At 34.0% G+C, this 27,371-nt stretch overlaps 4 protein-coding genes and 1 pseudogene across 7 annotated transcripts; 3 read left to right on the top strand and 2 right to left on the bottom strand.

Annotated features, from left to right (window-relative positions):
• Positions 1-229: 229 nt before the first annotated feature.
• On the bottom strand, positions 230-685 carry LOC124898782 (annotated as a pseudogene).
• A 108-nt stretch (positions 686-793) lies between these two features.
• On the top strand, positions 794-3,691 carry LOC107872152 (nucleoside diphosphate kinase-like). The gene is made up of 3 exons (XM_047412265.1): positions 794-894; positions 2,529-2,789; positions 3,577-3,691. The coding sequence occupies exons 1-3, from the start codon at positions 794-796 to the stop codon at positions 3,689-3,691; spliced, it is 477 nt and encodes a 158-aa protein (XP_047268221.1).
• Positions 3,692-5,678: 1,987 nt separating this feature from the next.
• On the top strand, positions 5,679-8,157 carry LOC107872680. 2 transcript variants are annotated; one of them, XM_016719304.2, is made up of 4 exons: positions 5,679-6,488; positions 6,577-6,783; positions 7,361-7,424; positions 7,496-8,157. In XM_016719304.2, the coding sequence occupies exons 1-3, from the start codon at positions 6,165-6,167 to the stop codon at positions 7,421-7,423; spliced, it is 594 nt and encodes a 197-aa protein (XP_016574790.2). In that variant the 5' UTR covers positions 5,679-6,164; the 3' UTR covers position 7,424; positions 7,496-8,157. The 2 variants fall into 2 exon arrangements, with proteins under 2 accessions (XP_016574790.2, XP_047268693.1); XM_047412737.1 differs by having other exon boundaries at positions 5,679-6,482.
• Positions 8,158-8,757: 600 nt separating this feature from the next.
• LOC107871301 lies at positions 8,758-12,808 on the bottom strand. 3 transcript variants are annotated; one of them, XM_016718192.2, is made up of 5 exons: positions 12,411-12,808; positions 11,216-11,327; positions 10,645-10,737; positions 9,532-9,732; positions 8,758-9,259 (listed from the first exon to the last, which is right to left on the bottom strand). In XM_016718192.2, exons 1-5 carry the CDS (start codon positions 12,722-12,724, stop codon positions 9,026-9,028), a joined length of 954 nt encoding a protein of 317 aa, XP_016573678.2. In that variant the 5' UTR covers positions 12,725-12,808; the 3' UTR covers positions 8,758-9,025. The 3 variants fall into 3 exon arrangements, with proteins under 3 accessions (XP_016573678.2, XP_016573679.2, XP_047268692.1); XM_016718193.2 differs by having other exon boundaries at positions 12,512-12,783; XM_047412736.1 differs by lacking the exon at positions 11,216-11,327 and having other exon boundaries at positions 12,512-12,757.
• Positions 12,809-14,977: 2,169 nt separating this feature from the next.
• LOC107871302 (ras-related protein RABD2a) lies at positions 14,978-24,736 on the top strand. Its single transcript, XM_016718194.2, has 8 exons — positions 14,978-15,235; positions 19,284-19,356; positions 21,464-21,511; positions 21,640-21,687; positions 21,799-21,870; positions 21,947-22,102; positions 22,179-22,282; positions 24,434-24,736. Exons 1-8 carry the CDS (start codon positions 15,222-15,224, stop codon positions 24,528-24,530), a joined length of 612 nt encoding a protein of 203 aa, XP_016573680.2. The 5' UTR covers positions 14,978-15,221; the 3' UTR covers positions 24,531-24,736.
• Positions 24,737-27,371: the final 2,635 nt, after the last annotated feature.

A 27,371-nucleotide genomic window follows, 5' to 3' on the forward strand; every position in this document is an offset into this window, starting at 1 on the left:
CACAAATTCGTGGGAACTTTCTCTTTGGAAGTATACGCCATCAAAAGTGAAACCTCCTCTTCTTCTTTCTTCGTTTCCGCGTCTTCCTTTCTTGCTGTAAGATTAGATCTACCACCACATTTCTTACTTAAATTGGTACGACACTCAGATCGGTTGTGTCCAAATCGATGGCATCGATAGCATTCAACTTGAGACTTGTCACGTCTTTCAACTTGAGACTTGTCGCGTCTTTTTTCCTTTTCCTAGGAATCGCCAGCTTTGTTTTTCTCCCCTTTCTAGTGACAATTTTTTCCTTTCCACTCGTTTTTCTCTGGCTCTCTTCCTTTTGAAGACATCACTGCCTTCAATGCTACTTCATCCTTGCCTTGTTGGTTTAGTTTCTTCTCATGAACCAACAAAGAACCTTGCAACTCGTCAATAGAAAGAACATCAACATCTTTGGATTCTTCAATGGAGCAGACGATATAATTGAACTTTGCAGTCATAGAGCGAAGTATTTTCTCAATGATGGTAACATCCTCTAGTTTTTCTCCATGAATTCGCATTTTATTTGCGATAGACAAACTTTAGAGAAATATTTTGTTACCGACTCACCACCTTGCATACATAGAGCCTCGAACTCACCACGAAGTGCTTGAAGCTGCACTCGTTTCGCCTTCGCCGTTCCTTGATACTTCTTCTTCATGGAATCCCATATTTGTTTAGAAGTATCCTTGCAAAGAATTGTTTCCAGTATTGAGCGATCAATAGCCTGAAAAAGGTAATTCTTCGCCTTAAGATCTTTAACCTTAGAATGTCCAACTCTGTCTTCTGTGCTTCCGACAAGGCAGTACCAGTGGCTGGCTCTTGTATGCCAACACTCACAACTGGCGAAAACTCTTTGGACCTAAGAAAGTTCTCCATCAACATACTCTAATGGTCGTAATGACCATCGAAATGCGGAATAGCGGGCTGAATAAAATTTTTAGTGGTCATTATTTTGTTGCTGCAATAGTACTCCAAAAAGGAAAAAAAACTTTTTCTGGCTCGGATACCAAATGATAGAAAAATACGCTATAGCAGCAATGAAAAGAAAGAGACTCTGCAAGTGTGGAAATTTACTCTGTATTCAAGTTACGAATATGAAATTACAAGAGTCCTTAAATAAGATAAAAACCACTAACATTTATTTGTTCCTAAAATATCTGAATCTAATGTTGACTCCACTACTCCTGCAGCCTAAAGACTAGGAAACTACTTACTGACTCCTAAATAAATGCAACAAACTAACTACTGACTGACCACAAAGCTGATCACGTTGCTAACATCGACTTTATTTTTTAAAAAATAAATCTGGTGTTTGGCTCAGCTTGTACCAAGAATTAGACAAATGGGAAGTACTTATGATCTAATCTAGTGTTTTGTTTCTGTTGGAATTTAAAATTGAGATCTTATTGTTCTTAGCTCACTTTACTGACCACTACGCTACACGCTTGAGTGCACGGGAACTGTAGTTTGTCTCTATATGTATTAGGAAATTCAAATATCTACAGATATATGATTGGCAATGCAGCTATTGTTATATATTATCTTGAGATTGTTATAGCAATTTATAAACTTCAAATTCTGAATTTCGCTTTGTTTCACGACATTATGGCTAAGATCAAGTGTAATATTTGAATCATTTAGTGTAAAACTCTTTTACTACACACGCATCCTTGTCAGAGAGGATTCAGGATTTGAAGTTATAGATGCCTACCACGGCCTCAAGTCAATACTAGAATAAAAAAATGCATTCACAGTCAAATATTTATTGATATTTAGTAGATTGTCTTGAATATATATATAAAGGATAAAAGCGACTACGTATCGCGTTATTTCTTATTCTTCAATGTGTACTATTATTTTTTGCTTTAATTTGTTTTGTATCTCGTCATTTTGCTTTCATATTTTTCTTGCAATTGGGCGCATCTAATACCTTTCTTTTGAGTTAAGGGTGAATTGGTAACAACCTCTCTACCCGTAGGGTAAGGTCTGCATACATCCTACTTCTCCAGACTCCACTTCTGTGGAATTACACTTGATATGTTGTTGTTATTTTAGGACAAAAGCTATTGGGTTCACGATCACCATGATTATAGTTAGGACCCATAGCAATTAGCATGATGTTCGATTTATCTGATACGTGCTTAGATTACCAACCATTAGTCAACATGATGTTTTATTGTGCTTTCTTGTGGTCTCTTGGTGATTATCATCTATGTTGCTCGAACTCTTCATAAATGTCAGCGGGTGCGTGTTGGATTCGCCAAAAGTAGTGTATCTTTGGAGAATCCGGCACGGATACGGCATCAAAAGTGAAGAGTCCGTGCATTGAAACTTAGATTATCATACAATAGAACAAGCAAATTATGTGGTCAGCTTATCGTTGTTGCCTGGAGAAAATGATTCTACCTGTCATCATTTGATATTTTCCTTCTTGTTTTGTTTTAACATGTAGGTAACAACTTTATTAGATGATTGAAATTTTCTTTTTCTTTTTTTGGTAGAACTAAACATGTTGTGTTGGCTACTGTTTTTGGATGTAGGCTCGAAGCTCATCGTGCTTTCGCTGAAAAGCACTACGCGAACTTGTCTGCAAAGCCTTTCTTCAATGGGCTTGTTGAATACATTGTATCTGGTCCTGTTTTTGTGATAGTATGGGCGGGCAAGGGTGTAGTTACTACTGGTAGGAAGATAACTAGAGCAACAAATCCATTGGAGTCTGCTGCTGGTACCATCCGTGGTGATTGTGCTATTGACATTGTGAGGTAACACACTTTACATCCAGTTTACTCTTTGCGTTTCTAGCATGCATTTTCTCTCATGCCAATAGTTAGGACTAATTATTTGTTTCCAGCACACTTAATTCCAAGTTAAAAGCTCTTTATATAACTTCCTTTACTCAATCATGTAACATAATTTGATTTTTCAAGCACTTATACTGCCAATGATATTGATTTCTTGTTCATTGAAAGCGTAGATCTGCAGATGTTCTTAGATAACTAAGTGCAATGAACTCGAAATTGCAGAACATAGATTGTCTGTGGACTTTCCAACTTTCATCTATGTTCAGCTTTATGTTCTTTTTCCAGAGTGTACTGAATATTTCATCAGACAATGTCATTTGCCGATTTCACCTTTTCTTTCATTGCTTTGATAGCCGCAACTATCGTCTTATTCTGTAGTTGTTACTGTTCTTTCTTCTGAATGTTGTGTATTGTTTTCCATTTAACATTATTTCATTGTTGTTACTACTTCCATTTCTGTATTCCCTTTTTCAAAAACTTTTTTACGCTGAGGGTTTATTGGAAACAATCTCTCTATCTCTACGAGGTAGGGGTAATGTCTGCATTCACTCTACCCTCCTCAGACTCCACTTGCGGGATTACACTGGGTATGTTGTTGTTCTTGACAGCCACTGCTGTTTTTCTGTTCCACAAGTTGGACTAGTCCATAATTTATCTAGGAAAATGTTATATTCCATTTTAGGTTCCTCGGTCTGCATGGATCATTAGCCTGGTAACCAGAAGTTTGAAGACATTCGTAATTGTGCAGGAACGTTATACATGAAAGTGATTCTGTTGAGAGCGCGAAGAAGGAAATTGCGCTTTGGTTTCCTGAAGGTGTTGCTGAGAGGCAGAGTAGCCTTCACTCTTGGATCTATGAGTAGAAAAGGTCTTATGAGTGTTGTTTGGTACCATTTATTTGGCTACAACTTGTGAAGTTTTGGGTGTTGTTTGAAGTAGAAACATTGTTGTTTCAGATTAATTTCCATTTGTTGTGTCAAGAAGACTATAAGATATGGTATGATATTAGCAGAGTTACACTAGTTATATATCTGACTTCTGCTGCATTTTATATAAGGCTTGAATACCTCGAGCCGAGAGTCTTCTGGAAACAGCCCCTCTACCTCCTCGAGGTAGTGGTAAGATCGGCGTTACACTCTACCCTCCCTAGACCCTGCGTTTGGGACTATATTGGGTAGTTGCTCATCTGTCAGCTTCTCTACCTCGAGCCGAGGTCTTCCAGGAACAGCCTCTCTACCTCCTCGAGGTAGTGGTAACGTTTGCGTACACTCCACCCTATCCAGACCCCGCTTTTGGGACTATATTGGGTTGTTATTCATCTGTCAGCTTCTCTACCTCGAGCCAAGGGTCTTCCGTAAACAGCCTCTCTACCTCCTCGAGGTAGTGGTAACGTCTGCATATACTCTACTCTCCACAGACCCCGCTTTTGAGACTTTATAGGGTTGTTGTTCATCGGTCAGCTTAATTCACAATTGTCTAGGATGGCTGCTGCAACATGCATATTTGCTTGTTGCATTGAGGTTGTGTTCAGTTCAAAGAAAAAAATTTCAATTTTCTCGGGTTCGGTTGCTCAAAATTTTTGAAACTTGTAGGAAAACAATTTTGTTAAAAATAAAGAAAATGACTTTTCTAATCGATTTAGAAAAACACGTTCCACAAGTCTACAGTGGTTGCGTCCTTCCCACTTTCCAACGCTTCTCATTTTCACCCTCATCCCGTAGCTCCCATCCTCATCACCCGATACTCCTACAGATTTGTCTAGATTATCTATGAATATTCATAGAATTATATATTAATTTTGATTATATATCGAACCTAAAAAGATAAGTAACTCTTTACTTTTCTAGAATTTTTTTCTCCTAAAATCTTTTACGTATGAAGTACCACGAAAGTCGATGATGAAGTGATAAATATTTCTTCATTCTTAATTAGATGTTTTGTGTTCGAGCTTTGAGAATGGACTCGCCTTTCTAGAGAGCGCTTAACCTACTAAAGTAGAACTTTTCGACACAAATTTAAATTAGTCTAAGTTCAAAGTGATACCAAACACCGAATAAAAAAACAAAAAACTATAAGAGAGTAAGATTCATGGTTGCACGAGCATCCCACTCCCAAAGTTTTAACTTTATATTTTTAATTGTGAATTACGATAATAGTGGAGAATACTTTATAATACTTCTAAAAAAAATTAATAAGAAATAAAAATAAGTTTATACGTAAGATACAACGGGGTAGTTAGGAGAATCTATTGTCTACCATATTAGATTTGCTTTTGCACTTGGGAGAATGTAGAAACCATCATGTTTTTTCGACCATATCCTTAGACTTAGATCTAAAATAGGGAAATGTGATTCCCAAATTCTAACTTAATATTAGTCGCGAAGTCAGAATTTTTTAAAAAATAAATAAATTATAAAAAAATGTAAAAATTCAACATTTATAATATATACAATTTTATATATTCAGTATACTTTTTCAACGAAACGTATCGACTATCATAACATCATTAAAAGGGATAATATTTAAACAAACCTTCAAACTTGGCTTCAGCTGGCAAGTAAATACTATAACAATTAAATTATAAAAAAAGTGAAAATTCAACATATGCAATATATATAATTTTATATGTTCAGTATAATTTTTCGACAAAAGCGCTCTTGACGAATCTTAGCGCCTTTCTTCGAACCTATCGGCTATCATTCTTTGTGGCTTACCCGTCGAGAATGGTTCAACTGGTTAGGCAGTCTGGCGCATTATTCACTGTGCTTTATTTAAAGCAGCATGTGTCATTAACATTATTCAAAGGCAAAATATCTAAATAGACTTTCAAATTTAGCTTCAACTAATAAGTAAACACTCTAATTTTGAGTATGCACATTAGATAGCTCGACTTGTCTCCACGGTATCAAAGAACATTTCACCTTACAAAATAAATAGATCGACACCTCCAAAATGTATATGTCACGTCGGCATAAGGTGTCCACAAGACACAATGAAGACGAGTTGGAGTGTTTAGCTGTCAATTGAGACCAAGTTGTGGTGTCTCAATGTGCACTTTCAAAGTTAGAATATTTACTTGTGCCAGTTGAGACCAAATTTAAGTGTGTTTATGTATCATGTATTATTCAAATTAATCACCTTAATTTTTCCCACTTCCCACACTCATGAGTATTGACTTTGTTGTCAACTTTGTTGTTTTTCCATCCACTTGTTATTAACTACTTACTAAAACAGTACCATTGATACTCTTTGTAAGTGCATAAATAGAAGAACTACTAGCTTATTCAGTATATAGCAAAAGATTTACAGTAACTAGAGAGATACCGAATACAATCGATGGAGATCGCGAGAATGACTAGAGGGTGTGTGATTCTCATGTTCTTTATGGCTGCAATAGCGTTCTGCAGCCATCAACAAGTGGTGGCGAAAAATATCGCCACCTATTCACAATCGCGCTCCAGTAATTGCAGCGGTAGCGATAAGGGAAAAATAAAGAAGTGCATGACACAAACAACCTCTATAGATAAATGTTGTCCATTATTTAAGAGGACAATTGGTGCTAATTGTAAGTGTTATCATTATGCTGAGGACTTGGATAATCAAGTCTTAATTACTCTTGAGAGTTACTGTGATGTCAATAATCCATGTAAACATGTACAAGTTCGTTCCTTCTTCTCTGCTATAAACTTTTTGGAACTTATGATTGTTAAGCTCATAGTGTTTAAATTCTGAATTCGTCTCTACTCAGTCGCAGCCGAAATGCAGTGCAACTGATAAAGCAAAGGTAAAAACTTGCATGACTAAAACAAGCTCTATAGATGCATGCTGCCCAACATTCAGAAGCATACTAGGCAGGAGTTGCCCTTGCTATGGTTATGCCATGAAATTAGACAATCAAGTTTTGATTACTCTTCAAGCTTATTGTGATGTTAGCAATCCTTGTAAGCAAGTGCAAGTAAGTTATCTAGTACTTTTTTACCTTGTTTAATTAATAGATATGCCATTTTTATATTTGTTTCTTTTTAGTCTGTTCGAAAAATAAAAATGACCTAATGTCATGATTTTATAGCGATAGGGCTAATGGACCTTGGATCTAACTCACACTCCAAACGCTAGCTCAAAGGGAGAAGGATTGCCCAAGAGTACATATAAGGAATCCCGGGATCTTGTCCTGATCTGATGAGGATATTCTCATCACCCCCACACGCCTAGACACTATCTTGACTAGAGTGTACACAATCATGAACCGGGAGTATCTTCACAACCCCTAGCTTGTCCCTCCCCCCCTCCATCAGACTCGATGAGTCTGGCTCTGGTAACAGTGGGTCTAACTCCCACCTCTAAAACTAAGTCAAAGGAGGAGGATCGCCCAAGACATAAATTGTGCCACTGAGACTCTTACCACCTGAACACTCTTAACAAGATATTTATTGTGTTTAGACATGTTACCACAGCCGGGGTATGATGTACATGTTTTCAATTTTTATACTATCATATTGTTGTCTTTTGCCTAATATTTCTTCTGTTTTTAGGGTGAAATGAGAAAATCAACTCAATCTTCTGTAATTGTTAGTCAAGAAGATGATGATCATTAATGTAAGGATACAATGAATACAACTTAGCCATGTTTTTATTGTTGTTCTGATTCTTTTTTACGTTAATTTCAGACTGAAAGTTCAGCTGAGAAGGTCGTGTCCTTGGGACTACAACTATGAAGGATACAAATGCAGTTAACATTGATCTTGATTTTAGACCTTCTAGTATGAAGTTTAAAAGACAGAGATGCTACTACTACGCCGCGGCCACAACTGCTAAGTAAAACAAGAGAAACCAGACTTGGCCTTTTACACAACACCATAAGCAAGAAGCTTATTCAAGAATTTAGCTTTAGTTGTGTTAAGGTTTTTAAATTGCTTTATGATCATGTTTTTTGCAACACTAATGTGTCCAAACTTCAATTATTATGTTTTTATTTTCAGTTCAAGTACTATTGTTTCACTTTCAGAAATTTTTTGGCAGCAGTTCATAACTTGCTATAATTTTTTTGAAATGTTAATTAGCTTTTACATCTTTTTCCTGGACTGTATTTCATCTTGAGCCGAGGGTCTATCGGAAACAGCCTCTATACCTCTGAGGTAGTGGTACGGACTGCGTACACTCTACCCTCCCTAGTCCCCACTATATGGGAATACACTAGGTATGTTGTTGTTGTTAATTAGCTTCTACCGAAACATGTAATTACGAGGGTCTATCGGAAACAGCCACTTTACCTCTGAGGTAGTGGTACGGACTGCGTACACTCTACCCTCCCTAGTCCCCACTATGTGGGAATACACTAGGTATGTTGTTGTTGTTAATTAGCTTCTACCGAAACATGTAATTACGTTCTACTTTGAGTACAAGATCTGACCAAATTAACAAGTGAGGTTATTAACAAGTGAGGTTATCTGTTCTTCTTATCTTATTCGGCTTCCTGTGTAGCCTCATCTAATATGTGGTTACGCCACAAGACTTTTACCGATGCTACATATTTGGTTCTCAACCTTCGGACTTAGCTTGCCCATCAAGGATCTCTATAGGTACTTCTTCACACGTTAAGATCTCATTAAAACAAATGGAAGTCTAGTAATACTGATGTTCTTCTATTCTATAGTAATATTACCTTCCTCTTAACCGAGAGAGAAGAAAAATAAAGCTCGCTCTGTCAGGTATAACAAGAATTCTCCAATAATATACCTCTTTCAAATTGGCGTAAAAACAACTTATAGACTAAGTTGCACAGACTCTTCACATTCAATGCCGCAGGAGTATTAGTCATTCAATATGTCAAAGCAATGGTCTGCTAAAATGAACTAGGAAAGTATTTCGATGTCAATTACACACTAAAACCAGGCAAAAAAAGAATATACACTAAAACTAGGCAAAAAGAGACCCTCGAAAACATTTTTATGATGACATTTCAATTTTTTGACTGTCAAAGAAAGCTATGGTGACATTTCAATTGTAAGTATTACATCATACCAAGTGCAGCCTCAATAGTTCATACAGACCTCTCAGCACAAATTTAGTTGATCTGCTCCTTTAAGTCCAATCCCAATTTACTTATCAGGTTTCCATAAATAGTACAATAATAGTTTTGCCCCGAAGAAAGAGAGACTTTAATGTTATTAATATCTTAGAAACTTACTGCATTCCTTTTAGCACCATGGCCATTTTGCATCCCTCCAAGTGAAGCCGTGATGTCTTGAAGTTGAGTAATCGGCAGGATTGGAACAATGCTCTCTATCCTGTTGATTGTTCTGCATCTCAAATGCAAACGCTGGACAACAATGAAGCTTCTCATCGGACAGTATGGCGTCTTCTCTGTATCTAGGATTGTAGTACCTTGGATGTTGCAAGAAAGGAACGCCCTTCCACCAAAGCTTGAGAGCCTATGATGTATATAGTGAAAAGGAGAAAGGGAATGAATGTCATTCCTATACTAATTTGTGTAACCTAAAATTCGCTTAATTAGGTCAAGCAATTATATTTACTAAGTTACGGTCAAAAAAAAATATGATTAACCAACAGGAGTAACGAGCAATGTATGAACAACATGACAACTAGATTCAACCATTGAACTACGATGGATGCATTAGCATCCCAGGCGCTTATTAACACTTTCACAAGATATTCAAAGCTATCGGCAACGAAGAGTATGTACCTGCCAATATATCCATAATGCAACCTTGTGAGGCATTAGCCAGAAGAATAAAGCTAGATCAGTATGCATGGAGGATGATACTCTTTTGGCCATCAATGAAGCTGAGAAATATTCACCATGTTTCGGATGATTTACTGAAATTGTTACAAATAGATTATCCCCAGGTGTATTTGTTTTCATGGTCCAGTTTCCTAGCATATCCTGCAATCAATTCCACAAAGCTAGTAAAGAACTTCAACGACTAAGTTAATTCAAAAATAAGATGAAATTGGATTTTTAACGAAGTGCCTTAAAGTAGGAAAAGCCAAACTATGAACCGGGAAAAAGTATGCGAGACTGGACAATAAAGCACCAAACAAGTGAGCCAATCAATCAATATATGTTCCCTCAACAAGTACTAGCCAACTAAAAATGTTAATACACTAGACAATTTAAAAAAAGTCTTTTAATTTCCATAAATAAAATTAACAACAACGATGTATTTTAGCCAACCTAGTAGGATTTTATACAGAAAATAAGGGCCAAGCACAAATACCTAAGCACACTGCATATAGAAGCTCTAGTATGGCAGAAAACTTTAGGAACAGCGACAAAGAGTTCTGATTTCAGGTTCTGCAAAAGCAAGGACGCCACGTGCCACCAAAATTGTATAAATGCCTAAAGTATCTTGGATCCAATAACAGGCAACATAGCAAACACTATGCATCTCTCAACCATCTCAGCCTTTACGCAACAGTTTAAGGCTTGTATACAACAACATAGCTAGTGTAAATCCACAAGTGGGGTCTAGGAGGGTGGTGTGTATGCACACCTTACACCTACATGGTAGAGAGGTTGTTTCGGATAAACCCTCAGCTTAAGTAGATGTATTTCTACACCATCTCAGCCTTTACGTAACAGGTTGAGGTTTGTATAATGATAAAAATATAATCTCTTAGGACAAAGCAACGTAAATATCAGCACAAAAGATTGATAGAAAGAACAAGCTCCAAGAACAATATGAGATAACAACTCAAGAGCATGACACTCAATGTTATGCATCACTTTCAACGGTCACCAAAATTAGATTCTGCAAGTAAACAAAAGGCAAGGTGATCCCTAAAGATGGCTTACCTTGAAAGGACTAACATGAAGAGATTTTGCAACTACATCTGAGTTTGGGTTGAACAGAAATGATACTCTTTCACCCCATGGGGTGTTAGTCACCTGCGAAGGAATTCAATCAGAAAATAGCCAGAATCATGATATATAATATGACTATTTGATCTAAGAAAAATGAAACAGGATATGCAGCGGGTGGAAATTAGCAAAAAGGCAAAACAGCTGGGTACAGTATAACTTCCTATTGAGCAAAAAGTGTGAGGAACCTCTCAGGTAAAACGGATTTGGTTGCTGATGGGAAGTACACAGGCACTCGGGGGTGGATTTACCTTGGCTCGAGGGGGTGTCACCTGACACTACTTCATCCAACTTTTTTACTAAAATAAAAATAGAAGGTAAAAATACTTAAAGGGCACTACTTATAAACATAGCTATCTGCTTGTCTGGTGGTTAAATGCTCTAGTTTTGTGTGAGAGGTCTTTCGTTTCTTGCGTATGCAACTGCAGACACTAACTCCTCGTCTGGAACTTTGACAGTATTTCTCATTTTAGGCTTTGGTTACTTAGCAATTAAAATGATTCACCTCAGCGATGCATTTCTTCAAATTCTGCGAGGAGCCTTCAGTATCATAGCAATAATACAAACTCAATGGGTTTTGCACATATCCCACACTGGGCGGTATTGTCAACAAGAAACTGCTTTAAGAAAGACGAATAATTAGTCCATGAGTCCATAGCACTAAAAACACTGAAACACTTCAACAGTTTTTGAACTTTCAGACATCTGATTTAGTGTGCACAAGTGAAACTACATTTTAAGTTCTTTTCAGCTTTTTGGAGTGTTTGATAAAATTAAGAGTAATTTTTAAGTTAAAATGCTTTAAAGCCAAAAACAGTTGGAATTGTCCAACTTATTGCTTTTGGCTTAATTTAGCATACACTTGTTTTTGCTTTGATCAATTCATTAAACCTTTTTATCGTAAATAATTACTTTATTCAATATAAATTAAGCTCCAATACTTAAAAAGTGTTTTCCAGCACTTGAAGCTTAAAAGCTACAATACTTAAATTCAGTCCATCCAAATGGGCTCCTAAACATGGCACGTGGAAAAGAACTATCAAGGCCAGTGAGTGCATAACGGACCGTTTGGTAAGCTTACTAAATTATATTACAATTGTGATAAGACTTATACTGTATTTAGTAGACGTATATTGTAGACGCATATAATCTATTAAATGCAGTATGGAGCAGAGAAGATAAGAGTAGGTCCATCTCTTTATCTTTTTGTTTTGAAATTATTGTTGTATAAATGGATATATACACTCTTAAAAATATCTTACTTAATACCAAGATATTTTATAAGACGTTTGGACATGCCATTTCATATTTTAAATTAGTATTTGGACATGTGCTTTGCGATCATAACTTCCTATCTCAAATTTTTTCGAAAAATATTTCCCTCCATTACCTAACACACCCTTATTTTCCACTTATTTTACTAAAAAACCATTTCTTTTATGGTCCTATACAATTAAATACAGATTAAATGTACTGCTTGGTATCATTTTGATCCAAATATATCCCTTTTGTTATATTTTTGAGCTAAATATATCTCTTTCGTTTATATTTTAGCACAAAATTTGCCTAATTTAACAAAGTAACACGTGACAAACTGGAGGTTTAATCATTTGTTCATTACTATTTCTTGAGGTGTGTCAAGTCAAATGAACAAGGACAAATGGACGAAGAAAGTAACACTTAGACAAGCAACAACTCACACTGGACCGGTAGTGCCAGAAATTTGTCGAGCTTGATGAGCAGAGAGGTGATCATATGGAGCGCTAATCAAACTATCAAGGTCAATAAGAGCATAACGTACCGGGTACCGGAACGAATGATGAACGGGACGACGTCGTTCGTGAAATACAGTACCTTCATACAGAGAAACAGAGCCTTCTCCGTCTCCGGCTCGTCCGGTTTCTAAATGGAAACCGAAGCGACGGAGGAGAAGATGGAAGTGGAGGTTAAGAGAGAGGAAGAAGGAAGTGATGGAAGTTGAAAGTATGGAACAAAGTAGATAGAATACTTCCATTTCTTTACTCTCTCTTTTTGATTTTGAATTCTTATTTGATACTTTTATTGTATGGTCCAAATGGACAAAATAATATTCACGGGAGACGTGTCTATGGTTGGATCGCCATTTCATTTTAAAAAAATAACATAAACATAAACCCTATTTTAAATCTAATATTTTCTTAAAATTAGAGTTAGAAGTTGAATTTGATGTTGTGTTTAGTAATGAATATAAATTGAAATTATTTAAAAAGGAAAAAGATATAAATATATTTTGAATTTAATAAATGATATAAATATATCTCATCATACTTTGAGTATAAATATAATCTTTCTGTTAATGAAAAGGTATAAATGTACCCTCGAACTTTAATAAATGGTATAAATATATCCTTCATCATAGTTTTGGTATAAATATACCTTTGTCGTTAATGAAAAGGTATAAATATACCCTTCTCATTAATAGTGGAACACGTGTCAGCATCGTATTGGTTGGTCCTTTTTAATTTATTTTATTTTTGAATAATTTAATCCATCCTAAATTATAACTCATACCCGATCCAAATAACTCGACCCGATTCGTGTAATAGAGAAGTTTCAAGACATATCACGCATCTCTATTCACGCATGTTTCTTTCTTCCACTCTCTCACTCACACTCTCTTATTAACACAAAAAACTCTTAACAAACGCATTGATTCGATTCATGTTTCAATCCATCTACCATCTAGAATCGAGTAGAGATTTGTTTAATATTGTGATGTTGGTTAATGTTTAGATATTAAATTAATATTATGATGTTGTTTAATGTTCCTCATGAACGACTGTTTTTTTTTTTTTTATTCATGAGCATCGATGAATCAGAAATTATTTCTAATTCATGGTTGTTGTTACCTGATTTAAATCTATTATGACATCATTATTCACCAACTTCAAAGAGTGAACAAGAAGACAATATTTTAAGAACAAAAATATGAGAAAAACTTGCAAAGTTTGGACATTCCTCGGCCAAATCAAGGTCCTCAATGTATCACGGATCAGATCAGGTTATTTGGATGGTTTGGGTTATAATTTAAGATGAATTAAACTATTCACAGATAAAATAAATTTAAAATGATCAAATAATACGATGTTGACATGTGTCCCATTGTTAATGAGAAGGGTACATATGTACTTTTTCATTAACAACAACAGTGTATTTGTACCCTAAGTATGGTGGAGCGTATATTTGTTTCATTTATTAAAGTTTGACGGTATATTTGTATATTTTCATTAGAGACAAGAGAATATTTGTACCTAAAATATGACGGAGGGTATATTTATATCATTTATTAAAGTTCAGGGATATATTTGAAACTTTTTCGCTTTTAAAATTTTCTGAGTAAATAAAAGTGAAATTTTTTTAAAATAATTTTCACTAAAATGATTATTATAGCCAAACAGGGGCAGATCCACCTTATGGTCAGGGGAGTTCATATGAATTCCTTTGGCAAAAATATACTTCCTCCGTCCCATTTTATCTTGCTATTTTCTTTTTGGTCTGTTCCAAAAAGAATGTCAGGCTTCCTTATTTGGTAATTATTTAATGACATCATTTCTATTTTATTCTTAGTGAATCTCACTTATTAAAAAAGACAACTAAAAGTAAACATTAAAATAATTTTAAGAAGGACAATTTTATAAACTTTACAAAGTCATCACTTGTATCTTAAACTTCATGTCTGATCAAATGACTAACACATAAAATGAGACTAACTTGGTTAAAATTATTTTCTTATGCTTATATAATTGATGTTGAATCCCTTTCGGTTAGTTCGTATGACTACTTCTTTGGATGTTGAAGTTCTGACTCCGCCACTGTAGTCAAACATTACTATTTTTACTTTTTCCCATTATAGTGAAATAATTTTGCGGAAAAAGTGAAAAAATTCTCTTACCCAAACGCCTACTTACCGTATTTACGTAAATTTCAATTACAAAAATTTCAATATTGAATGTATTGGAAAGTTAGTTATGTATCTTTATAAAGAAAAAATATATTTTTGTTGAATGTATTATGTATCTCGATAAATTCAAAATTTAAAGAATTATATCAACAACTAATTATGTATCTGGAAAAACTTAATCTTTATTTGATCTATCGAAGACTAATTACGTATTTCTATAGATTTAAAATCAACATTTTTAATAATTGCGTAAAATATCAAATTTTTTTATTATTAAGTTTCAAATTATCGGAATTTATAATATAAAAATAATTCTTTTTTATTCATAATCTATCTAAATTCATTTTATGTCTGAATAGAAAAAATTACGTAATAATTTTTTTTTTCATTTGGATCGGGAAATAAAAATAAAGAAAATTAAAGCAATTTCTCTTTCTCCTGCTCAATATTTCAATACTTTCTTTACGTGTCTTTAATTCTCCCACGTAACATTCACATATCAGATTCCGATCATTTCTCGCCGGTAAAATTTCCTCCGTCACCGGCGAATTTCATCTCCGTTCGATCTGCAATGAATCCTGAATAGTATGTTCCATTTATCGCTTCATTTTTTACTTTCAAACTTCAAATAAATTAATTTGTTCAGATTTAATTTTATTTATTATTTAGTTTGGAGAAGTGTGATTTTTTTTTTTTTCAAAATTCAAATAAATATTGTGAATCAATTTGTTGAGATTTAATTTATTTATTATTTAGTTTGTAGAAGTGTCATTTTTTTTTTCAAAATTCAAATAAATATTGTGATTTAATTTGTTCGGATTTAAATTTATTTATTGTTAGTTTGGATGAGTGTGGATTTTTTTGTGCTTCAATTAATTGAATTGAGACAATTAGTGGATTTATTTGGGAAACCTAAGTCAATTATAATCGGAATTTAGCTGATAATTTTCATGATTAATGATTGATCCATTGGTTTTCTATTCTATTTTTACATACCTTAAGGAAATTGCTAGATTTAGTTCATTGGATCCAATTAGATGTAGCGGAAACAACCTTTCTATCTCACCACTGATACACTTACCCTTCCCTGACCCCACCAAAATATACTGTGTATGTTGTTGTTGTTGGATCCAATTAGATGTCTTTTGATAGCGGAGAGGAGGATGAAAATGCAAAGGATACATCTTTGAGCTTATTAGTATTAGCTGTGTTGATTTATTATGTGAATGTTTTTGGAGTACTAATGGAGAGGTGTTGAAACCAAGTGTGTTAAGTGCGTGATGGAAAAATTAGGAATTCTTGTTTCTTTTTGTGCATGCGGTAAAAGTCAAAGGCGGATCTAGGATTTGAAAGTTCCAGGTGCCACCGCTTTCAACGGAAAGTACATAGCATTTTGTGTAAGCGAAGCGAAATCAAGATTACGTAGTGATCTATAAATAGAGAGCACCTCATACACAAGGAGGTCCTTGGCTTGTTAGTTTGATACAGCCTTGTTTTCAATGAGGTCTGTAGTTCATTTTTTTTTTAACAATAAAAGCTCACTTGAATATATTTTCGAAAAGAAAGTGGAAGTGATGTTCAATCTCGTTACCCTTGGGCATAAACTTGATTCTTCGCCATTGGCACCAAAATTTCACTTGTGCTGACGGGTGTCATGGTTAATATTTATATGCTCAACTATACATGTATACACATATGCACTAAGTTTCAACTGAGGTGCCGTTGCACCCCACTGATGTACATAGATTTGCCTCTGGTAGAAGCAATGGCGGATCTAAGTTTAAGCTCATGGGTGCTTCAACATCCATTACATTTCGGAGCCAACACTATTATTTATATAGGAAACCTTGTAACGTTTATTTATATAGGAAACCTTGTAACGTGTGCACATATGTTAATTGAGCACCCGGATTTAGTAGCAACTCCAAATTAGAAAAAATTGAGCAGTCATAACTTAAAAATTCTTTATCTGCCACTGTGTAGAATGATCTGATACAATTCGAAATTGCTTTCTGCTCAACTATATTTCAGATGTGATTAGCACTTATGGTTGAAGACTTGAATTTGTATTTGATTTCCCTCAGAACCTACTCCCGACGAAGTTAATCTAGAATATTTGTGTTTTTGCCCTATAACAATATACAACAATGCCAACAACAAAGGATGCTGGTTGAACATTAAAATATAAAAAATTAGTTCTTTGAGATTTATAGTCCATGTTGCTTTCGCATGTATATGCCCAACAATTACTATGCCTCAATCTCAATCCTAACCTAGTTGAGGTCGGTTGCATGAATCTCAATATCATGTGCCTTTATTTGGATCCATAGGATTTCAATTTTTTTTTCTTGAGCCGAGGATCTACCAGAAACAACCTCTCTACCTCAGAGGTAGGAGTAAGTTCTGTGTACGCTCCACCCTTCCCAGATCCCACTTTATGGGATTATACCGGGTATTTTGTAGTATTTATGTTGTAGTATTTCAATACTATGTACTTAAGAATTATCTTACACTAGGGGTTTTCTAATATACTCTAGTTGTAATATCCTGTGTTGCTTGGATCCTTAAAAGATATTGCCGCACCCATGCTGGATCCTCCAAAAATATGTAACTTTTGGAGGATCCAACGTATGCCCCACGACATTTTGGTGGATCCTAGCAATACAGGTTATATTTCTAATATACTAAGGGATCGTTTGGTTGGAAAACAAGTTATGCTGAAATAAGATATGCTGGGATTAGTTATATTGGAATTACTTGTCCTGAGATTAGTTATCCTGGTATTATTTTTAGTGGTTGTTTGGTTTGTGTACTAAAAATAATATGCATTGCATTTTTTCTAAGAATAGATAGTTTGTTTACAAAAATACCCTTCACCTTATTTAGCTTAATTAAGTTTTATGTTATGTTGAATTAACTTCATTATTTTTTTTCTCAACATTAAATTTTTTTCAATTAAACTTATATTAATTAACTCATTTATTATAAAAAAAAAAAATTCTAACATTCAAAGTGATATAATAAATATTTAACACTGAAAATTGTTGTATGATAACATTAATAAAGTTAACTTATAAATAACGATAGAATTTAATTTAAATAATTAAAAACTTGGTTCAACAAAATATTTTTGTAGATTTTCCTTCATATCAAGTCATACAAAAGAAATTGAAAAGTTACTTTTTTTTTTTTTTTTTAACTTTAGTAGTTTCTTTTTCCTAAAAATACATGTTGAGAAATTTATGTTGATATTTCTTAAATGTGTATGAAGCTTTAGTATTTCATGTAAATTACTTATTTTGTCCTAAATTCTATTAAACATTTTTAATCCCATTTTTTGTTAAAAGAATTCATCACCAAAAAATGTGAAAAATAAGTACTCTCATTTTTCATTATTTAGTATCATTAATATTTGGAGAGTTAAATTATATTTTTTAAAAATTAAATTTTCAAACATTTTTAGCTATATATAAAATATAACTTTTTAATTAATAATTAAGCATGCACTACGTTAGAAAGGGAATGTCAAGATACTTTAATTACTTGTCCATGATAAATTTGTTAGAAAAAATAAAAAATTGAAGTAAGATTAATAAACATTTCTACAAAATAGATAGATAATAAATCCTTGGAGCAATTTTGAACTTGATTGTACAAATAGTTTTTATGGTGTCATTATCATTTTTCCATGACTCATCACTTTTGTAGCATTTAATAAACTCATATCATTGTTCAAATTTATCAAAATGGATAAAAATTTGTGGAGTAATTAAAATCTAAATTAGGGATAAAATTGAAAAAAAAAATTAATGTAAGGATTACCAAAATCTTACATCCCCTCTTATATATAGTTGTAATGTAATATATATATATATATATATATTTGAAAAGTTATAATCAAAGGACTTGGAGGATAATTTTGCCATTTTATGGCTTTATCCCAAGGTAATATATGTTGGGATTACTTGTACCACCCAAAAGGTGGGATAACTTATCTCGGTACTATTTGTTAGTCCCGGGATAAGTTATCCCGAACTAGGCAACCAAACAAGGCATCAAAAATTTTATCCATGGATTATATGCTTTAATCCCTTACACCAAACAACCCCTAAGTGTCTTTTAGTAGCACTAGTCTTCTACCTTGTCCACTATTGACTTGGCACACACTTGAAGAAACAATATATAATAGGGTTAATTTTATCATATTACCCTTTGAATATAATAAATTTAATGCTTTGGTAAATGCATTGGATAATGAAAACTAAATACCAAGGATAACATGGGTACAAATGGGTAAATTAGCCATTGGTTTTGCAAACGATTGTAGGACATCTATTTTTAGCAACATGGACAAGTAAAGATTGATGGAGGGAGTAGCTGGTATCACCAATATGGGTCTCGATGTCCAATTTTTCTTTTTTCTCTAGATCTGTCTGGATTTTGAGATATTTTACGTCCTTGAGATAATTTCTTTTCATGTGATTTAAGGTCTACCACTTCTTCTTTTAACATTTTCAAATATTATGTTTTCACACCTACACAGCGAAATATATCATAGACAGGCATACCTCAAACATCTGGAAAGCTAATACACTATATAATGTTATGACTATCTGTTGTTCGCTGCTTGCAGTGACTACCTCTTTAAGCTTTTGCTCATTGGTGATTCTGGTGTTGGGAAATCATGTCTTCTTCTGAGGTTTGCCGTAAGTTTCTGAATTTTGATCATAAAATTAGCTGTACTACTGTATTATCTCCTTTCCTTTCTTTGTGAAACATAAATGCTGATTTATCCTTTTAACAAAACAAATGGACTGACGTCTGAGGGAACATATTGGCCTTACACACTGCCATTTTCAGTTTCTGTTCTTTTTCTTGACTTCTCTGTTAGCTTTAATCAGCTATCGATGAGTTACAATGTTGTCAAAAGGCCAAAAAACTTATAAAAAGAGCCAAAATCTGTTGGGCTTCTATTATAAAACTCATTAAGACGAAGGTTGCGAAGAATGGCACAAAGGAAATAAACTGTTTTGCAGTGCAAGAAAAATAATTATGATAACGAACAACAATTATATGGACAAAGTAAATGAAAAAACTACAATTAACTGCAATATATGAAGTCAAACTTATTTAAGTGAAGAAGTCATGATGAAGTGGAAGGTAGCACTTTGCGTGCACCTCAACTATTTCACTGAGTATTTGTTAGTCCCAACCAACACAGTTATTGGGTAACTCCACCTACAAAGCTTAGACATATGGGAAGAAATCACTGCGGTTTTTTTTAATCCGGATTTGAATCCTGGTTTCTAAAGGTTTGTACTCATTTAGTCGACCACTAAACCACACCCTTAGATTTACCTATTTGTATTAACGATCACAGATACCAATAGGCAGTAGTAACGCCGTCGTGAAGAGAAACAATGAATCAGAAAGTTGAACTATAAAATATTTGGTACGCTATATGCCTCATGTGATAAGTGTTGTAAACAAGAAGGATATGAAGGAAACCATGTTGTTAATGGAGTGTTTTTCACTTGAACCATAAAAATGTTAAGGCGATGTCCATGACAACAGCAACAGCCTTCTTGGTATTAAATTATCCAAGCTTACTACCTATAGGATCATAGTTCATAGCTTTCCTTTGCATCATTTTAATGAAGCTTGTTTCAAAAAGATTCAATTTTCTGATTAGGAATACTGCTCTTTATTTAGTATCATTTTTATGGTGACTATAGTTTTAAGATTCGGTCAAAGTATTGCATTAGAACTGCTATGCCTACATAGGAGGTAGTACATCAACAATGACAACAACATCATACCAAGTGTAATCCCACAAGTGAGGTCTGGTGTGTGTGCGTACACATATCTTACCCTTACCATGTGATGGTAGAGCAATTGTTTATGATGGACCCTCGGCTCAAGTAAAACATTTCAAAGCATGTATGAAAAGGGAATACAGTAGTGAAGTGAAGAAATCATGATGAAGTGGAAGGTAGCACATAAAAATATAATATAGAGTAGGATATAGTTACTTTAAATATGAATCAACAACCAATAAAGCAAAGTAAACTACCCCATTTATCTAAAAGAGACAGCTTATCACCATCTTCTATTTGAAACCATCCAATTCGTTGGATAAAAACATATTAATCCCTGTTCATCTTTATGAGAAATTTTAAAAGATAGGAAAATCTGTAAATATTCATGTTTCTTTGACTCTTAACTTCTGTTAGTGTCATAAAAAAGGTCAGTTTATTACTTAAGTCATTGTGTTTGGGAATTATTTCCAGACATCTTTTGTTGTTTTTTCTTTTGTGGTTCATTGCATTTAGTGGAAGGGGTGGAAAATGTGAGATCCTCTCCCACCAGCAAGGTTCCGTTTTTTCAATGTGGCTATTTCACTCTTTATTTACTAAAGCCTTATGAACACTGAACTTAGTCACCAGAATTATAACCTATCTCCTTAATCCCCTTGTAGAATTGTTCTAGTCTTTAGGTCTTCACGTTGATTGATCTTGTGGTATTATGATCATTCTTGTTTACTTTTGGTAAACTACTTCTGGCATCAACTTTGTCCCTCCTTCCTAAGGCACTAGTTTGATACACTCTTAGTTTCATGTTCACAGTGTAAACCTCTGATTAATTAATGATGCATCTTGCTGCTTATGGAGCTTCAATATTAGAGATTTTGTAGGAGTGAAATTTTACTTGGATTTTCTCACTTTGCAATGGAAAGCTATCAGAATATAGTTTGATGTAGTTAAAGCTATCTTCTGTAAAAGGTGCTGAATGTTTGGCTTGTATTTCCATCAGGACGACACATATCTGGAAAGTTACATAAGCACCATTGGAGTTGATTTTGTAAGTAAATACCACTGTCGTTGCTGAGCTACTTCATTTATATATAGCTGGAGTCTTCTGTGATTTTATTCTGCCATCCCATTCTTAAATAAGTGTAGTTGATCATCTTACCTAATCTTTTCATGTAGAAAATCCGTACAGTAGAGCAAGATGGGAAGACTATAAAACTTCAGATTGTAAGACTTCACTTGCATTTCTGTTTACTCTTTTATATCGCTAATTTTATTCAAGCCAAACTTTTAATTGGAATAAAGGTCCTTGTATTTTTCCTTTTTTACTTCATATAGTGGGATACAGCTGGACAAGAACGCTTCAGGACCATCACTAGCAGCTACTATCGTGGAGCCCATGGCATAATAGTAAGTGCTTTCCCATAAATTTTATCATCAATTGTTTTCTTCATCTTTTGATGTTTCTTGATGGCCTCTTGGGTAGGTTGTGTATGATGTGACAGATCAAGAGAGTTTCAATAATGTCAAACAGTGGCTGAGTGAAATTGATCGTTATGCTAGTGACAATGTTAACAAAATTCTTGTTGGGAATAAGGCTGATCTTACTACAAATAGAGTTGTCTCATATGACACGGCTAAGGTAAATCAATTCTCTACCATACATTTAATTCTTTGCGCCTAAATCAAACTATACTGACTGACCACTTCGTTCTTAGGCATTTGCTGATGAAATTGGCATTCCATTCTTGGAGACCAGTGCTAAAGATGCTACAAATGTAGAACAGGTTTTCATGGCTATGACTGGTGCTATCAAAAATAGGTAAGCACATATCTCATTATCAGGCGGCAGTACAAGTTTAGTAACATCTAACTTTCTCAAGCCTGATCTGTGGTGCAATTTAGGTATTTTTTTTCCAATATCTAGTGCCTATATGCTTTTCTATCACGTCATCGTTTATGTGGTAGTTGGTCCCAAGCGTGAGATATTTCTAGTGCAGAAAGTAAACATAGCCATCGTGAAGTTGGGATTCCTATTTACCTACCATTTGGCACTTTGAGCCCTTAAATGACTGTTTTGAACCTATATATGGAACCATGATGCAAGCTATAGCGTAAAAGCAACAGTCAATTAGAAAACAGATCTTTCTGCTATATTCTGAATATAAATATGTATTAAGATATAGTCAAGTGAGTTGACGCAGGCTGGTTGTTGATTGGTTCCAGTTTGAGGCCAAACTGAGGTGGCTCCCCCAGTCTTTTCTTTTGGTTTCCGTTCTTCTTTGAGGTTAATACCATAGTTTTCTTTAATGACTAATGTAAGTAACTAATTTGAAGCATTGGACAAAATATGAAAGAGAAAATGTCAAATGTCATTGGGTTTCCAAACTTCGATTTTCAACTTGAAATATTACAAAGTGTAACTTGGCAATATTCAAAAGGTAATCTTACAAATTGGAACTTCCATTATTTTCACTGATCATTCAAAACTAGTATATCTTTCTCTCTTCACGTAGACAATTCATCTTATTGAGTCCGAGTTGTTTGACATTATTCATTTGTTGTTGCATTCCATGTTGGTCCAACGTGTGAACCAAACGAGCAAACCTTAGATAATGATGTAATTATCAGTATCTTAATTAGGCTGGGTAGGGTATTATCAAAATATGCATTTAGTTCATCTACTCTAAATTCTTCTTAAACTCTATAACCTATTTTCTATTTTCTGTAAAGCAAGGGGGTGATACTATTATTTGTACAAATAAAAATCAATAACAAATAGATATAAGTAAAACTAGTAATTGAAACTAAAAGTTGGAACGACTAGGTAACAAGTTACCCAAATAAACTAAAGTATCGGAGGCCTTGATTAAAAGCTTGATTCACTATCTTGTAGCACTATTTGAGAATTTAGAATAGAAAGATTGAGAATTCAAAGTTTTAAGAGAATATTAAGAGTTCTTTTGTATTTCGTGGGTAGAAGTATGAAAATCCGAAGGTACTTTCAAATTTAGATTTTTGGAGCTTAAGTGTAATTTCCAAAAGTTAGAATAAAAGGGGAAGTTTAAGAGAATATTAAGAGTTTTTTTTTTTTTTTTTTTTTTTTGTATTTTGTGGGCAGAAGTATGAAATTCAGAAGGTACTTTCAAATTTAGAATTTTGGAGCCTAAGTGGGAAATCAGTGGGTATGTTGTTGTTGTTGTTGTTGGAGCTCTAGTGTAATTTTCAAAAGTTAGAATAAAAGGGGAGGGTGTCGATTGATTGTTTTGGCCAGTTGGTTAGAAAACTAGCTTGTGTGGTTAAGGTTTACACAACCTCAGAAGAAAAGAATGAAAAAAGAAACGGGAGAGCGTCGATTGATTGTTTTGGCCAATTGGTTAGAAAACTAGCTTGTGTGGTTAGGGCGTACACAACCTCAGAAGAAAAGAATGAAGAAAGAAATGGGAGAGCGTCGATTTATTGTTTTGGCCAATTGGTTAGAAAACTAGCTCGTGTGATCAAGGCTTGCACAACCTCGTAAGAAAAGAATGAAAAAAGAAATGATGTCTTCAGCATGAGCTAGCTCTTAGCTTGGCCCAATTGGCTAGAAAACTAGCTTGTGTAGTTAAGGCTGTTGTACACAACCTCATAAGAAAAGAATGCAAAGAGAAAACTATGTTTTCAGCGAGAGCTAGAAATGTGTTCTAACTGAGCTAGCTCTTAGGTTGGCCCCGTTGTTACACCAGGCTGTTCTGCTTCTCCTAGCCTCCTACTCCCCGCTGATCAGATACAAAACTTCCCCTACCTGGTTGGGTTTGGCTGGTTGGTCTTGGGTGAATTAGATCCAGTTGGTCAAGTAGAGTTCAGCTTCATTTTGATGCTGTCAAGGTGTCATCCTCCAAATGATCTTTTTGCATCTAAGTGATGTCTAATCTCGCCGATGCTTCTTTTGCGTACTTGTACTGTTTCTTTCTCTAAACTCCCTTAAATGCAGGATGGCAAGCCAACCAGCCTCAAATTCTGCGAAGCCTCCAACAGTGAATATCCGTGGACAGCCGGTGACACAGAGTGGTGGCTGTTGCTCATCATAAGTACAACAAAAATTGTTTGCTATTGTAATATTTGCTTTGCTATCTCGTCTTTGTCATACCTTATTGTGGTCTGATTAAACACTAGGGAGGTTTGCTTCTGTCCCGATATATTTGTTTATTCTGCATTTGTGTTTATGCAATAGTTTGTAATTCTGAACATGTCAATATTAGCATTATTTTATCCAAGTTCCTTCGACATTGGACCAGCTTGTTGGTAGAATCTTTAGTCTTCTTGGTAGAGTTACCTCCATAATGACTTGACCTCAACGATAGTCCGATTTTATTCGATTAATTCTCAACCACTTCTCCAGTTAGACCTTTGTAAGTGGATTCGGCACATTATCATTTAGCTTTACATAGCAAAATGTGATAATTTGGGTGTAGTTGTCTTCGTCAAATGATGAAGATATAATATTTTGGGAGACCCCACCATTGTATTGTACCAAACGACAAAGTATTGCTAATCTATGGGGTATAGGCAAGACAGTAAGGATTCCGAAAAATATACTATGAATCATATTTTCTTGTACACAAAATGAAATTAATCTTTGTTCATATATATGACATGAAACACTATTAGTCTTCACCCCCAACTGGGATAATAGTTGTAGCGTATAGTCTACAAGTTATAACATACATAAAATTCAAGAAAGATTCAGAATTATTTAGTCTTTAGGCTTAAGTTATCGACAATACTTAAAGTTGTCACAAAAATTCACTTAGATCCCTCAATTAAGGCTTGTACCAATCAAGTCCCTAACCCATTCGAATTTTGATCCAATTAGACTTTTTTTTGTCAATCAGCTAAAAAGATAAAATACCTGTGATGCACTTTCGATGACATGGCAATTTAACGAATTAAATAGTGACACATGTCGTGTGGGTCCAAAATAAATATTTTAAAATATATTATAGCAACATAAAAAAAAAGTTATTTTAAAATTAATTAAAAATGACAATCCTTTGTCTTCTTTGCCGTCTTCTTCACCTCAAATGAACTAGGATTCACCTCAAAATAACGTTGCTCTGCAATGCTTAAATGTATCTCCAAGTGAAAGACCTGATGCCAAATGATTACTAGAGACATTGCTAACTTTGGGCCAAGAGTTTGAAATTTAATCACACATTGTACCAGTGAATTTCTACTTCATGCAATGTCTCAAACTTCTTTGCCCGTCTTCTTCCCCAATTCTTCACTTCCGAACATCAAACTCAAAAATAAAATCTGTTGGCGTCGTTATTTTGGCCGGAAAAGCACCAATTAAACTTGTTGAAAAACAATAAAAAATATCACTATCAATTGTGAAAATAAATGAACTGCAACAATAATAATATTTCTTTTTAAATCCTAACACAAGTTACAATAATAATAACAACAAGAACAATAATAATAATAATAATAGTAATGATGATGATGATAATAATAATAATAATAATAATAATAATAATAATAATAATAATAATAATAATAATAATAGCAATAATTAAAATATTTTAAGTAATATATAAAATACTTGAGTCGTGCTAGACACTGTCATAAGAAACTATTTCCGCAATGTAAAATATTTTTTTAGGATTAAACAAGCACTTTCCTGATTAATTAGAGGATATCCGAATTATATGAGTTTTTCCTAATTAATCAGAGGATAAAGAAATCAACAAAATTAGTTATAAACCAACAAGTTTTAACTAAAAAAAGAAAAGAAATAATAAGTTTATTATTTGATAAAAGCAAAGTAAAGAGAAAATGGGCAGAGAAGGGAAGAGAAATACACATATGTTGGTGTATTCATTGCATCAGATGGTTTGGCTATTTATAGCCTTCTTGTGGCTGTGGACAAGAAAATTATCAATTAAAATATGACATGTGATAAACAGGTTAACATGTGTTAATGAAACCCAACAGGTTCATAATACTTGGCCATCATTTTTTAATTAACATGTGTTAATGAAACCCAAGACAAATAAATTTTATTTTGTCCCAAATCAAATTAAATATCTATAATTATATTAAAATATTTATTTTATTTTATTTTAAAATATCTCACAATCTCCCAAACTTATTGAATTTATATGGACAAAATACAATAAATTTGGTATCTTTTAGACTATGAACCAAACTTACACTGATAAAATTTAACTTATAGAATTATTGGTGAAATATAATATTTTTATGAATCAAATAACTCTTATTGTAAGCGAGACACTTTAACAATCACATTTTGATCGTAATTTTGTTGTTCAACGCGGTTTTGCGCCAATAGACCATGCGCTCGCCTGGTATTCATGAGAACTCGAGAGACTAGGCCGAAGTCTCATAGGAACGGTCTTATTCCATTTCTCATATAGGTGAATTCAGCAAGTGTACACTGCTTTAAATACACCATCTATAAGGACTATGAATTCATTAAGAGTTAATAACTCATCCCTCAGTTTTAGTAGCAGTTTAAGTACTCTCAATAAATGTGCAGTGTCAATATCGGCTTGTTATTACCCATATGAACCTACTTCATGGGATCTCCAATCACATAGGTTGGGTTACCATCTCTATTGACAATCATATTGACCTTAACCCCATCTGTTTTGAGGTTTGAAGAATTAATTTCTTCCCATAGGTTTAGTCAGTGAATCGTTCGAATTCAATTTTGACTTTACATAACCAATGAAAATTATTCCATCTCTCAGCAGTTGCTTAACAACATTATGCCTCAATTTCATGTGTCTATTCTTACAATTGTAAGATTTATTATTTACAATAGCAATTACGGCTTGATAATCACAGGGTATATACACGGGAGGCACCAGATCATCCTTGATTAAAAGAATATTAGATAACAGATC

Source organism: Capsicum annuum, chromosome 5 (assembly GCF_002878395.1).
Source record: "Capsicum annuum cultivar UCD-10X-F1 chromosome 5, UCD10Xv1.1, whole genome shotgun sequence".
Taxonomy (NCBI): domain Eukaryota; kingdom Viridiplantae; phylum Streptophyta; class Magnoliopsida; order Solanales; family Solanaceae; genus Capsicum; species Capsicum annuum.